The sequence below is a fragment of the Barbatula barbatula genome (assembly GCF_947034865.1).
Source record: "Barbatula barbatula genome assembly, chromosome: 20".
Lineage (NCBI taxonomy): Eukaryota > Metazoa > Chordata > Actinopteri > Cypriniformes > Nemacheilidae > Barbatula > Barbatula barbatula.
The window spans coordinates 14,600,310-14,616,439 of NC_136783.1; the positions used below are offsets into that span (position 1 = coordinate 14,600,310).

The window sequence follows — 16,130 nt, forward strand, 5'->3', positions numbered from 1 at the left end:
CACTATATATACACCATATATGGACTCATTTTACTGTAGGATTTCGGAGAAATTGTCATTTTTCCACTTTAAATGCCTATAGAAACATGATTTCCAATAAGTTTCACAAACGGATGGTCGGATCCTGTAGGGGGCATCCCATACTATATGCACACCATATATGGACTAATTTTACTGTAGCATTTCAGAGATATTGTCATTTTTCCTCTTTAAATGCCTATAGAAACATGAATTCCAATAAGTTTCACAAACGGATGGTCGGATCCTGTAGGGGGCATCCCACACTATATATACACCATATATGGACTCATTTTACTGTAGGATTTCGGAGAAATTGTCATTTTTCCACTTTAAATGCCTATAGAAACATGATTTCTAATAAGTTTCACAAACAGATGGTCTCTTCCTCTAGGGGGCATCCCACACTATATATACACCATATATGGACTTATTTTACTGTGGCATTTCAGAGAAATTGTCATTTTTCCACTTTAAATGCCTATAGAAACATGATTTCCAATAAGTTTCACAAACGGATGGTCGGATCCTGTAGGGGGCATCCCATACTATATGCACACCATATATGGACTAATTTTACCGTAGCATTTCAGAGATATTGTCATTTTTCCTCTTTAAATGCCTATAGAAACATGAATTCCAATAAGTTTCACAAACGGATGGTCGGATCCTGTAGGGGGCATCCCACACTATATGCACACCATATATGGACTAATTTTACTGTGGCATTTGGGAGAAATTGTCATTTTTCCACTTTAAATGCCTATAGAAACATGATTTCTAATAAGTTTCACAAACGGATGGTCGGATCCTGTAGGGGGCATCCCCCAGTATATGCACACCATATATGGACTAATTTTACTGTAGCATTTGGGAGAAATTGTCATTTTTCCACTTTAAATGCCTATAGAAACATGATTTCCAATAAGTTTCACAAACGGATGGTCGGACTCTGTAGGGGGCATCCCATACTATATGCACACCATATATGGACTCATTTTACTGTAGCATTTGGGAGAAATTGCGATTTCCCCCATTTAAATGCCTATAGAAACATGATTTCTAATAAGTTTCACAAACGGATGGTCTCTTCCTCTAGGGGGCATCCCACACTATATATACACCATATATGGACTTATTTTACTGTGGCATTTGGGAGAAATTGTCATTTTTCCACTTTAAATGCCTATAGAAACATGATTTCTAATAAGTTTCACAAACGGATGGTCGGACTCTGTAGGGGGCATCCCATACTATATGCACACCATATATGGACTCATTTTACTGTAGCATTTGGGAGAAATGGCGATTTTCCCAATTTAAATGCCTATGGAAACATGATTTCTAATAAGTTTCACAAACGGATGGTCGGTTCCTGTAGGGGGCATCCCACACTATATGCACACCATATATGGCGTCATTTTACTGTAGCATTTGGGAGAAATTGTAGTTTCTACACTTTAAATGCCTATAGAAACATGATTTCTAATAAGTTTCACAAACGGATGGTCTCTTCCTGTAGGGGGCATCCCACAGTATATGCACACCATATATGGACTCATTCTACTGTAGCATTTTGGAGAAATGGTCATTTTTCCACCTTAAATGCCCATAGAAACATGATTTCTAATAAGTTTCACAAACGGATGGTCGGACTCTGTTGGGGGCATCCCACACTATATGCACACCATATATGGACTCATTTTACTGTAGCATTTCGGAGAAATTGTCATTTTTCCTCTTTAAATGCCTATAGAAACATGATTTCTAATAAGTTTCACAAACGGATGGTCGGACTCTGTAGGGGGCATCCCACACTATATACACAACATATATGGACTCATTTTACTGTAGCATATGGGAGAAATTGCGATTTCCCCAATTTAAATGCCTATAGAAACATGATTTCTAATAAGTTTCACAAACAGATGGTCTCTTCCTGTAGGGGGCATTCCACACAATATGCACAAATAATTATTATTGTGACATTTTTTTTCAGCCCGTAACTAGTCGTAACAAATCGTCTAGCTTATTGAGGAATGGTGAGCTATGACTTTTATAAGCGATCAGGCGTAGGGGGTATGATAGGGGGGCAAAAACTCGACCCAAAAATCCCATTGACTTAACTTTACGACAAATTTCGGCGGGTCGTAGCTCCGAGCGAGAATTTCGTTGAGAAACATGCTGGTAACGACATTTGAAGAGGCTGGCAGGCCCTTTAAGAACATACCTCACAATGGGGTGTAAGTTGCACCCCTGGGGTGTAGGAGCCCCCCCAAAAAGCCCCACTGACTATAATGGATGCCCATATAAGGAGTTAAAATGTCCCGCATGATATAACTTAGCAGTACCAGGCAACGAATCAGCATCCCAGGAACTTCAAAAAGATATGAAGCCACGCCCATAGTAGCCATTTACATGGACTTAGCAACCGATCCTATAGACTTCCATTATAAATGGCCCACATTGATATCTTGTCCACACAGTGTCGTAGAGACAAGGGGGTGGTCTCATTTGACTCAGGCATTCAATTGGTCTGTCACAGGATCATTGTGGAGCTTTTAAGCCACGCCCATTGCAACCAAATAGGTTTACTTATTTTACAAGATGTATATCTCTGCATCAGAACATCGTAGAGACATGGGAGTTGGTTAATTTCAGTTATACCTCAGAGTTTTATAAATTGTTTAATGCCAAGCCACGCCCATGGCAACCAAACAGCTTAGCTTAGCAACTGTTAGGGCCAATAGCAAAACCTTCATCTTTGCATCAGAACATCGTAGAGACATGGGGGTTGGCTGTTTCACAAGTGGTTTGAATGGTCATCCCCCTAGCCCAACACCAGCATTTTGCCACATTAGCACCACTTTACAATTTCTTCAGAGAATGTACCTTTCAGTTTATAATTAATGTGTCTATAACTTTTGAAGCAGAAAAATGACAATTTTGGCCATCCGTTTTTAAAACTTATTAGAAATCGTGTTTCTATAGGCATTTAAAGTGGAAAAATGACCATTTCTCCCAAATGTTACAGTAAAATGAGTCCATATATGGTGTGCATATAGTATGGGATGCCCCCTACAGAGTCCGACCATCCGTTTGTGAAACTTATTAGAAATCATGTTTCTATAGGCATTTAAATTGGAAAAATGATAATTTCTCCCAAATGTTACAGTAAAATGAGTCCATATATGGTGTGCATATACTGTGGGATGCCCCCTACAGGATCCGACCATCCGTTTGTGAAACTTATTGGAAATCATGTTTCTATAGGCATTTAGAGTGGAAAAATGACAATTTCTCCCAAATGCCACAGTAAAATAAGTCCATATATGGTGTATATATAGTGTGGGATGCCCCCTAGAGGAAGAGACCATCCGTTTGTGAAACTTATTGGAAATCATGTTTCTATAGGCATTTAAAGTGGAAAAATGACAATTTCTCCCAAATGCTACAGTAAAATTAGTCCATATATGGTGTGCATATACTGGGGGATGCCCCCTACAGGATCCGACCATCCGTTTGTGAAACTTATTAGAAATCATGTTTCTATAGGCATTTAAAGTGGAAAAATGACAATTTCTCCCAAATGCCACAGTAAAATAAGTCCATATATGGTGTATATATAGTGTGGGATGCCCCCTAGAGGAAGAGACCATCCGTTTGTGAAACTTATTAGAAATCATGTTTCTATAGGCATTTAAAGTGGAAAAATGACAATTTCTCCCAAACGCCACAGTAAAATTAGTCCATATATGGTGTGCATATAGTGTGGCATGCCCCCTACAGGATCCGACCATCCGTTTGTGAAACTTATTGGAAATCATGTTTCTATAGGCATTTAAAGTGGAAAAATGACAATTTCTCCCAAATGCCACAGTAAAATTAGTCCATATATGGTGTGCATATAGTGTGGCATGCCCCCTACAGGATCCGACCATCCGTTTGTGAAACTTATTGGAATTCATGTTTCTATAGGCATTTAAAGAGGAAAAATGACAATATCTCTGAAATGCTACAGTAAAATTAGTCCATATATGGTGTGCATATAGTATGGGATGCCCCCTACAGGATCCGACCATCCGTTTGTGAAACTTATTGGAAATCATGTTTCTATAGGCATTTAAAGTGGAAAAATGACAATTTCTCCCAAATGCCACAGTAAAATTAGTCCATATATGGTGTGCATATAGTGTGGGATGCCCCCTACAGGATCCGACCATCCGTTTGTGAAACTTATTGGAATTCATGTTTCTATAGGCATTTAAAGAGGAAAAATGACAATATCTCTGAAATGCTACGGTAAAATTAGTCCATATATGGTGTGCATATAGTATGGGATGCCCCCTACAGGATCCGACCATCCGTTTGTGAAACTTATTGGAAATCATGTTTCTATAGGCATTTAAAGTGGAAAAATGACAATTTCTCTGAAATGCCACAGTAAAATAAGTCCATATATGGTGTATATATAGTGTGGGATGCCCCCTAGAGGAAGAGACCATCCGTTTGTGAAACTTATTAGAAATCATGTTTCTATAGGCATTTAAAGTGGAAAAATGACAATTTCTCCGAAATCCTACAGTAAAATGAGTCCATATATGGTGTATATATAGTGTGGGATGCCCCCTACAGGATCCGACCATCCGTTTGTGAAACTTATTGGAATTCATGTTTCTATAGGCATTTAAAGAGGAAAAATGACAATATCTCTGAAATGCTACAGTAAAATTAGTCCATATATGGTGTGCATATAGTATGGGATGCCCCCTACAGGATCCGACCATCCGTTTGTGAAACTTATTGGAAATCATGTTTCTATAGGCATTTAAAGTGGAAAAATGACAATTTCTCCCAAATGCCACAGTAAAATAAGTCCATATATGGTGTATATATAGTGTGGGATGCCCCCTAGAGGAAGAGACCATCCGTTTGTGAAACTTATTAGAAATCATGTTTCTATAGGCATTTAAATGGGGGAAATCGCAATTTCTCCCAAATGCTACAGTAAAATGAGTCCATATATGGTGTGCATATAGTATGGGATGCCCCCTACAGAGTCCGACCATCCGTTTGTGAAACTTATTGGAAATCATGTTTCTATAGGCATTTAAAGTGGAAAAATGACAATTTCTCCCAAATGCTACAGTAAAATTAGTCCATATATGGTGTGCATATACTGGGGGATGCCCCCTACAGGATCCGACCATCCGTTTGTGAAACTTATTAGAAATCATGTTTCTATAGGCATTTAAAGTGGAAAAATGACAATTTCTCCCAAATGCCACAGTAAAATTAGTCCATATATGGTGTGCATATAGTGTGGGATGCCCCCTACAGGATCCGACCATCCGTTTGTGAAACTTATTGGAATTCATGTTTCTATAGGCATTTAAAGAGGAAAAATGACAATATCTCTGAAATGCTACGGTAAAATTAGTCCATATATGGTGTGCATATAGTATGGGATGCCCCCTACAGGATCCGACCATCCGTTTGTGAAACTTATTGGAAATCATGTTTCTATAGGCATTTAAAGTGGAAAAATGACAATTTCTCTGAAATGCCACAGTAAAATAAGTCCATATATGGTGTATATATAGTGTGGGATGCCCCCTAGAGGAAGAGACCATCTGTTTGTGAAACTTATTAGAAATCATGTTTCTATAGGCATTTAAAGTGGAAAAATGACAATTTCTCCGAAATCCTACAGTAAAATGAGTCCATATATGGTGTATATATAGTGTGGGATGCCCCCTACAGGATCCGACCATCCGTTTGTGAAACTTATTGGAATTCATGTTTCTATAGGCATTTAAAGAGGAAAAATGACAATATCTCTGAAATGCTACAGTAAAATTAGTCCATATATGGTGTGCATATAGTATGGGATGCCCCCTACAGGATCCGACCATCCGTTTGTGAAACTTATTGGAAATCATGTTTCTATAGGCATTTAAAGTGGAAAAATGACAATTTCTCCGAAATCCTACAGTAAAATGAGTCCATATATGGTGTATATATAGTGTGGGATGCCCCCTACAGGATCCGACCATCCGTTTGTGAAACTTATTGGAATTCATGTTTCTATAGGCATTTAAAGTGGAAAAATGACAATATCTCTGAAATGCTACAGTAAAATTAGTCCATATATGGTGTGCATATAGTATGGGATGCCCCCTACAGGATCCGACCATCCGTTTGTGAAACTTATTGGAAATCATGTTTCTATAGGCATTTAAAGTGGAAAAATGACAATTTCTCTGAAATGCTACAGTAAAATTAGTCCATTTATGGTGTATATATAGTGTGGGATGCCCCCTAGAGGAAGAGACCATCCGTTTGTGAAACTTATTGGAAATCATGTTTCTATAGGCATTTAAAGTGGAAAAATGACAATTTCTCTGAAATGCTACAGTAAAATTAGTCCATTTATGGTGTATATATAGTGTGGGATGCCCCCTACAGGAAGAGACCATCCGTTTGTGAAACTTATTGGAAATCATGTTTCTATAGGCATTTAAAGTGGAAAAATGACAATTTCTCTGAAATGCTACAGTAAAATTAGTCCATTTATGGTGTATATATAGTGTGGGATGCCCCCTACAGGAAGAGACCATCCGTTTGTGAAACTTATTTGAAATCATTTTTCTATAGGCATTTAAAGTGGAAAAATGACTATTTCTCCCAAACGGCACAGTAAAATAAGTCCATATATGGTGTGCATATAGTGTGGGATGCCCCCTACAGGATCCGACCATCCGTTTGTGAAACTTATTTGAAATCATTTTTCTATAGGCATTTAAAGTGGAAAAATGACTATTTCTCCCAAACGGCACAGTAAAATAAGTCCATATATGGTGTGCATATAGTATGGGATGCCCCCTACAGGATCCGACCATCCGTTTGTGAAACTTATTGGAAATCATGTTTCTATAGGCATTTAAATTGGATAAATGACAATTTCTCCCAAATGCTACAGTAAACCATTACCATTAGTTATAAGTCATTATAGTATGAAAGCATGGTTTTTCAAAACGCTATAATACGCTTTCAAAAGCCATTACACAGTTAAACTTGTACAAATTCATGTTACTGTATTAAAATAATGTATTTGCATTTTGTAGCTAATCATTTAGACACTTACAACACATTTACTATAGGATACACATTAAAAAAATAATTTCACAGGAGTAGGCTACAGGTAAAACAATTTTAACCCGTTTTATTTGATGGAAATATCAGTAACAGTAACTGTTAAACAAAAGTTGCAGACGGAGACATTGCTTTCACAACATGCATAAGCAAACATTCTGATAAAAATGTTCTTCAATTACGGAAATTCTAAACGTAAAACGCAATATATAATATTGAGGAGACACACAGACGATCCGCATTTAAATAAAGCTTTAAAAGCGGTGTTTCTAGAAATTACCGTAGTTTACGAAGTATGCGCGCATAATTAATCAAACTGCGGCTGGCTTGACCGTGTATTTTCGAACTGCGGCTGGCTTGACCGCGGTCAGATTTGGGAGAGGCATAAAAAGCGTAACGGTGGGCCATCGGTGCAAGTGGGCTGGCGAAGCTTGGACCGTCGAAAATCACATTGTTGAATGGGCCATGTTGGTCCAAAAATGTGAACATAATTTAACTAATATGTTCTTTTTTTGTACTTTGTGTAGACTGTAACTGTAAGTGATGCATTATTGATAGACCGTGTGACCATATTCAATGGGACTTTGGGCACTGTGCAATATGACTACCTTTTTGATATTGAAATAAGCATTAAAACTGCTAAAGAAAGCAATTTTAGCTTATTTAATAAATAAATAAAAAAACGAAATAGATTATGACAATTGCTTTTAGTTCTTATTATAGACCCGACCTTTTTTAAATGTCCACATTCTTGCAGTTTGGCTAAACAAAGAATATATTCAATTCTGAAACCATCTTGTACTGGACATAAGTTATGTTTATAATTTAACTCGGATCAGACTATATTTTTAGGTTAATATGCAATTAAACATTTAATTGGTGCAGCATTTAAAAGGTTATAGAAATGTTTTAGATACCGGTGTAGTATGAAGAAGTTTCTCTTTGTAAAGCATTATAGCCACTAATGCCATTTATAAAATGAAATGTAATGTCAATTCATTGGTTTTCCTAAACTGTGCATTTTTTATTATTAATACATGATAACAGTATTAACCTTTTCTAGAGTCAATCATTTCGGATGCTAAAATTAGTAACAATATAGTTTTCTCAAGCGGTCTAAATGTTTGCTGTAATTTAAGTTAAAGGCCACTAGAGGGCAGTCCTGGTTTCAGTACTTGAACTGGGTTTTATTATGTAGTTCCTTTCATTTTAGCTCCAGACGAATATTTTTGCAGGTATTTCGGCACATCACTTATAGGTTAACACACTACACGAAGTCATAACATCTCATCTAACTTGACTGTTTAATAAATGTTTTTTATAAATTACCTGCACACCGCTTGAGTCATATCCTTTTTCTTTATTCTGCAGTGCATATGGATCTTTTTTGGGGTGATCATCACATTAACAGTTCAATGGTAACAATGGTCACATTAACAGTTCAATCCACCTCATGTGTGTGGAAACATTTGTCTCTCAGGATATGTACACAAGCTTTTTCACAAGCCTATGTTGTACGGTTCTATCTTCTATTAACAATACAAGAAAGATTAACATTACCACACTAAGCAGTGACTAACAATGATTTTACAAATCCCATATCTTTTACAAAATTATTTGTAAAATAATTTGTATTTTACAAATTATGATCTCAAGCATTCCATAATATGACAGAGCTGCAATGACCTGGTTGATGAATAGTACACATCCATTCATATGCATGCAAAGCACAGACTTTTAACAAAGACACATATTTGCAGTCAAGGAGAAATATGGAGAGTTTGCATTTTATGTTTATTGACAGTTTGCATCTTTTACATGTTGGATCAGTAAAATAACTTCCTCTGTTTGGTCAGTTGCAATAAAAAAAATCCTCTGTTTGGTTTAGTCAGTGCATCTCACTTCTAAAAAGAAAAAGTTATCTAAAAGAAAACATTTTGATTTAACGAGAGTAATTTAATGAAGTTTAAAAAAGTTTTAGTGACAACCTATCCTCTTATCTGACATAATTAAAGTGCTTAACTTTCCTTTTAATACCATCTTTACAACATGATACGATGCCTTGACCCTCAATTGTTGGGGATGGGATTATGATGTTTATTATGATGATTATGATGAATTATAATGGAAAACAATACAGCACCCTGAAGATCTTTGATAACTAAAACCCAAAGCACACTTAAGACATAAGATAACATTCAAGGCATAAAGCATGTGGCACCAATGAATTGCATTACAAATAAAAACTGGTTATCAGTTTGTAAAATATAAATAAAGTCCTTAGAAAAGTTTTCACTTTTAACAGTGTAATATTGTTTGCATTATCCTATATACAACTCTGCACCAGTTCCATTTGACACCATAAAGCTAAAATGTATTAGCATTTAGTTATGTAATATTTGGTCTAAGTTTGTGCAACATTTAGGATCATGAATTTTTAAAAATAGAGCACAAAGAAATGGACCCCTGGGCTTCCGCTGAAGAAGCCCCTTAAAAAGCATTATACAGTATTTGCAAAGGTTACAGGTTATTTAGAAGCACAATGTTTTTCCAGAAAAGCTGAACGGTATGTGTACAGTATGCATGACTGTACCAGACCCAAAGACCCAGCACTGTAAAATCAAATACATTCCCTAAATAACACTTTATACCTGTAAAATATGTGGTTTATGATTTCATTGGTAAGCATTCTTGACGAAAGTAAATATTTCCATAATGGCTTTTTTTATTAAATGAGCTTATTAATTATCAACCTGCTGTTGGCCAACATTTGCAAAAATGATTTCTGCCAGAATCTGGAAGGGTTTTTATTTTGGAGTTTTTAATAAAAGGATTTAGAGGATATAGCTTGAATGAGCTTTAGTTACGAGAAATAGGTTGCCAAGTTAGCGACAGCACCAGTTTGCAAAATTTGAAATAGGTCGGTGAAGTACCAAGGGACTGTGTGCGCACGTCAGGAAGAAACGGAGATTACAAACACTTCCGATTTCAAAGCAGCGTGGTGCCAGAAAACATAAGTGTAGTGAAATGCTAACTTTTAGGGGGCTTCAAACACAGCAGCGGCTCGGGTAAAAAGTGCAAAAAGTTCACAATTTGAGGAACATCGATAGCGGTCTTATCATCAGAAGTATAATATACATAGCTGTCTTCAGATGTGTATAAAGACCTTACATAATGAAGCGTTATGTAATATATATATATAGATCATATTCATATTTATTTTGATTTATGATAGGAAAAAACAAGCCTGTGAAGTACAGAAGTTTTTAATGAATTGTCGTTTACCTTACAAATAATTTTCTGAATATTTTAGTGGACATAGATTGAAAAAAAGTTGTCTGCGAAATAAATTTCACAAAGCACGAAAGATTCCACAGTGAAGTTAACATATTTTATTTCTTTAAGTGCCATTCATGCATATCAGGGGAAATGGGGTATTGACAATCCTAATGACACTTCAGAGTTATTTTACAGCACTAAAACCAATACAAAGAGAAGCCGTGTCATCTTATCGGACAGCAAAAGTAATAAACCGTGCAATAACAAAAAGGACAAAACGGGGAAAATAAAGGAAACAACAAATACAAGTAATGACCAGGACAAAATCAAACGGAAAACAAAGATTAAAATAGAATATAAACATTGAAACACTGAATGTTGAACCATAGTACAGGTAAAAGGTAGTGTCACACAAAAAGCCAACGCATTTTCATCACATATATACAATATAGATATATACATACTGTGTCACCCTTGGATTAGACAATAACAAAATACTCTGTATTCATCTCCCTCTTTTCTTTCACAGGTGAAACCGAGCCCTTGCCTTGACCCCTCACCACCCCAGAGGAAAAAGGACAATTGAAAAGACACATATTTACAATAAGCACAACAACACACCAACAATGAATAAAATAGGCTCCAAATACCAGAACTTGTTGGCAGTTTTCTCCCGCAAATGTAACAAGGCTTCTCAAACCTTCCTGTCATTACAGTAATCTCTCTGGCAGATGCATCTCCACTTTATTTGTATTTTTCTTTTCTTTTTTTGTTTTGTTTTACGAAAACCGAGTCGAACAGTTAAAACTTTCACACAACACTAACACAAAATCAAAGGAGCAATGTTTCCTTTTTTTCATTTTTGAGAAAAAGAGAGAGAGAGAGAACATCTAATCATCACCTGTCCACACTCACATTCTCTCCCGTAAGCTTTCCGTTCAGTCCGATCCATCAGACTTACTTTTCCCTTCAACTGGGAAGGACGCCCATTACCTGCGACCTTATATATTACAAAATCGAGCTTTCTCTCTTTGGCAAACAAGAGATCCAAACACATCACTACCACAAATAGATTGGCAATACATACAAAATATTTTCAACTTAAAACGGACAGTCCTTCTGAGGTCAACATCGAGACAAACCATGATAAAGGGTGTACACCACAGTATGCAATCAAAGTTCACACTGAGGATGGGCTCAACATGCGCTTGGCGGCGGCGAGCGAGCGGACACTTTGAGATCCTGCTTCGGTTAATGAACCACATGAGCGCTTGTGCTTCTTAATTCTTTTTAGTGCACGTATGACCGGTCTGAAAGCTATTCGTATGACAAACACTGAGGCTAGTTTAACAAGGCATGTGAACACTTGAACAGCATTCAAGTCACACAAAAAAAAGAGAAAACAAGGAAAATGTAGGGAGCTCAAAACACAATGTGTACGGCATAACAAACACAAACAGATGCAAATCTAGACAATGAACTATTGGTGTGGGGTGAAGTGGAAAACAGTTCTGTAATCTTTTTCTCTGTTGTAGGCAATGTGAGCAGACTCACAGATTCAGCATCACTGCATACTGAATGAACATACATTGAAAAACAGATTTTTAAGGGTTAGGTAAGGATTCGACTTTGCAAACTTAAATCCCATCAGCTTCTTTGTTTCTTGGTTATGTATGGATTCGTTTTATAGCTATGTAACACAGTACATAAAGAGATGAAAAGTAAACAAAAAAAAGATAACCAGAAAAAACTGACTGGGTTCCTTAACTGTGAAAATCTTAAACCGGCCACAAAGCATCAAATCATATTTGTCCTTATGAAACAATAATGCACAGTATTATTTGTAATTATAAGCCTTTGACATTTGATTTAGTTTTTTTGTCACCCTCGCATTTTAAATGACTATTCGAAGGACATCGATGACATTAAGGTTTTGCGATCTATTCATGCCCAAGAAACCAATACATGTCAAAGACCTCTAGAAATACTTTTTTAATACTGAAACAAAAGAAAAAAAATGATTGTCGTTAGATCATTTTACTGCACTTTACCGAGTCAAATCTGTCAGCACATACACGTGCATAAATAATTCAACAAAAGCGCAAGTATGATGAATGAAAAGCGTAAACATTCGAAAACAGATCCACTATTTCCCCATTCGACTGCACTCTATGGCTTTAAATTGACATTTTTAAATCATCTTGATAATTTCCCAAATCCGACCTACTCAAAGTGCTCATCTCAGCGATATATACCCTGACAAAGGTAAATGTCTGGATCTATTCTGGGACACTCTAGTCTAGATCTTCAACAATTGTGCATTGGTTTTGTGCTCTTTAAAAGAGATGATTGTGATCACGGATAGCCCTAAATAAATTACATTGCACAAAACACCTAAGGATCCTCTATAAACCATTATAAAGGGCATTCGAGTATGCTTGAATACGTTTCTTGTAATAGAGCAGATTTTGTTAAAACTAAAGACTGCAGATACAGTACAATCCCCTGGAGCAAGCATTCGACTATCTTTTTCAAGAGCATTATACAATAGATCTTCTCTGGTTCCTGCCATCCTATGACATCACTATTCTGGATTGACTAAGCATACGTTTTTTTTTATTACAAGAACTAGTGGACTAAACAAATGTTGGGTTGTACTGTAGTTCAAAATTAGGTTATTAGTGTATTATCTAATCATCATTTACTTTCTATTAGCATTACGCTACACCCTGAACTCACAGTCCGAAACCGCTAAACCTCTCTTCTTAAAAGTTTGTGTCTGTGCAGCAATGAGCAAGCGCTCGAGTTTATGCTAAGCAAAATAACACATAAAAATTCAGTGACATGTGTCCTGAGGGCATTAAATGAAGTGCAGTCCAATCGGGAGACTATCGGAGTCGATTCATTAAAAAGAAAACATACTGAAAGGTGAATAGACAAAAAACGAAAATGAGGATTGTACATGCAAACGTAAACTAATGATAGAGAAACTGCTAATAGTGAGGTTTGGATCGATATCACTTCCTGTATGCTTCCAGACTCACCTAAAACTAGTAAGTGACAAAAACATGATACACTTCAGACAGCAAAGATACACGAGTACAAATACTGCAGGTAATGTGGTTTACACGTCTTGTTATGAGCCATACAAAATTCTAATCTGTAAGAATCAGATTCAGATGCCTGGCGACTTTTCTACATATTACAGTGTGTAGGGTCTGAGGAGCAAAATTTTACGGACAACCGGTGCTGTCTCACCCATCAGAGCGACCGCCTAACGTCCTTACTCGAAGACAGACTACGTCACCTGCACGGTCGTCCCTCTTCCAAAAAAGTGCCCTGCATCTCGAACGAACTTTCAAAACACAAATGAGAGAGCCGATCTTGTCTGATAGGCAGTCGAGGCCTGAGTAAGTCATCACGAGAGGGGAGAACAAGCCGGACATATCACTCGAAAAATCACAGAACAACAGTTGAAGAGCAGGGGAGAGCTTGGCAATCGAGTGGGCTCGCAGAAAGGCTGTGGGTGGGGAGACATTTCGACATAAAAATGAAACACTTGCCCTTCGGACAAGTATAAAAGCGATCACTTAACCGTCCTAGTAAATGTGATTGTCTTCAAAGTAATAGATTTTTTTCGTTTTGTTTCATAAAAACACCAGGAACACAGGAGTCTCTTTCAGGTCATACAGAGCAAAACCTGCACTGTTCAAGTGTCCCGTTCCAATCTGCCTTCTGTCACGGGCGTGCAGACGCGCCAGGTCCAGCCCTCTCGCACTGTAACACAAACACTCTGCTTCCATCCGCTCTTCACTCGTTTGTCTGCAACACTCTTGGCGTTCGGGGACTGGGTTACACGATCGAGTCCCAGTCAAAGTCGTCCTGGATGTCGTCGGCGGGCATGCGACGCATCTGGAAGTTTCCGGCAGGCATCATGTGCTGCTGGTTCATCTGAGCGTGATGGCCTGAGTGGCAGAACAGAGCGAAACTGTCACTACGTGGAAACGTCTCGAAAGGGATGCTAATGAATCACCAAGTGTTTAACACAATTGATTGCAGCAAGTAGCAATTCATCTGTCTCTAAGAGTGAGGAAAAGAGGGACGGACCTGTCATAGTAGGTCCAGCGCTGCTCATGGGGGGCATGTGTGGATAGCCCGGTGGACCCATCATAGAACTCATGCTCTGTCTCGTATCCATGTACATGTTTCCTGAAAAACAGACTGTGTTACGACGGATCTAATCGCAGCTGTGGGTTAACAGGACGGCTGAATCCACTCACCTGCATTGATGTGTGGACTGGGCTTGTTTGGATGCATGGAGCCATGGCACACCGGGGGCTGCACTGCCCCCTGTGGCTGGATTCCAGTGCGAGCAAAGAACTGATTGATGGAGGAGCAGAGGTCTGCCATCTGAGTGGGCTCGAGGGACCAGTTATTCAGCTCAGCCTGCCTCATGCTCTCTTTCAAACCTTCGGAAAAATGAGACACAAGATAATTTATTCGGTTGGTGGAGCCGATTTCACGAAACTGAAAGAAAAAAGCATGCCTGTTGTTTTAAATGAAAAGCACCGGAGTGACCTACACGGAATGGCAGGAAATTGCTAGTCGTTGGATTTTATAAATAACATTTTGTTTTGGTATTTAATTAAAACACATGCCATTTGATAGCACGGTTCGCTACACCGCGACTCAGTAAGCGTGAGGAATTAGGCAATTAAACTTTAAACAATGGCCTTTATTTAGGAAGCTAGATTAAAGACAGGTCTTTATGTATTCATTTAATTAGATTTATTTTTTTATTTTACAATTAATCATTTTAAGTTAAAACCAAAAAATATTGAAATATTGTAAGTGTGTCTTAATAAATTAATATCCATAATAAATGAATAAATATCCATGATTCAAATAATCAAGTAAATGTACTATATAGAAGAAAATGTTTGTATATTAAAAGTGAGGCTAGACTGCGAAACATTATAAGTTTTGCTTTAAAATAAAAAAATCACTTTACGAGTAATTTCAACTTCCTATTTACAATTTTGACCAGTCTGGAGTTGCTGTAACTTACAAAAATAAGCTAAATTGCTACACTTATTATGAGTTGGAGTTTTTTTTTTTTTTTTAAATGACACAAAGCAAAAAAAGGTTACAGTGTAATTACAGTGTAGTACCAAACTGTACATAACTGTTCGACATACAGCATACCAACATAAAACTGTAGACAATACCTTGAAAAGGTGACAGGTCCACATCAGCCCAGTTGTAGCTGCTGGCAATGCGGCAGCTTTTTTTCAGTGCATCCAGGTTGGGGTACCAGTCACCTGGAAGACCAGGTGAAAACAGTGATACATTACAGTCAAAACAATGTTGCATTAGGCCACATCAGACAGCACATCCACAGTACAGTTCCTGCCGGAGCCAGCAGGGGGAGCCATGGCCCTCTGGTTCATGCCTGTAGGGTTGCAGCTCTGAATTGTGGTGCATTTGCTTTGTTCTCATTAGAGGCAGCGGTATAAATCAACCTGTGATTTACTGCTGACTGCTCCAAAGTTGCCATTCATTTTTTAATCTAAAATAAATGACTGTTAGAAGAGGCCTGAATAAATCGGCCTGTCAGTGTTGAGGGAAGTATGCGGAGACAGAGGATTTGAGAGAGGAAGCGCGAAGAAAAAGAACTA

The 16,130-nt window shown here is 37.6% G+C and overlaps 1 protein-coding gene across 1 annotated transcript in view; it reads right to left on the reverse strand.

Annotated features, from left to right (window-relative positions):
* Nucleotides 1-10,544: 10,544 nt before the first annotated feature.
* The window catches only part of foxj3 (forkhead box J3), a 74,193-nt gene continuing 68,607 nt past the window's right edge, over nt 10,545-16,130 (reverse strand). Inside the window, exons 9-12 of the mRNA XM_079483717.1 lie at nt 15,681-15,773; nt 14,733-14,921; nt 14,560-14,661; nt 10,545-14,417 (exon numbers count right to left, since the gene is read on the reverse strand). Coding sequence (XP_079339843.1) covers nt 14,305-14,417; nt 14,560-14,661; nt 14,733-14,921; nt 15,681-15,773 — 497 coding nt within the window. The 3' untranslated portion in view covers nt 10,545-14,304. The remainder of the gene's footprint in view (nt 14,418-14,559; nt 14,662-14,732; nt 14,922-15,680; nt 15,774-16,130) is intronic.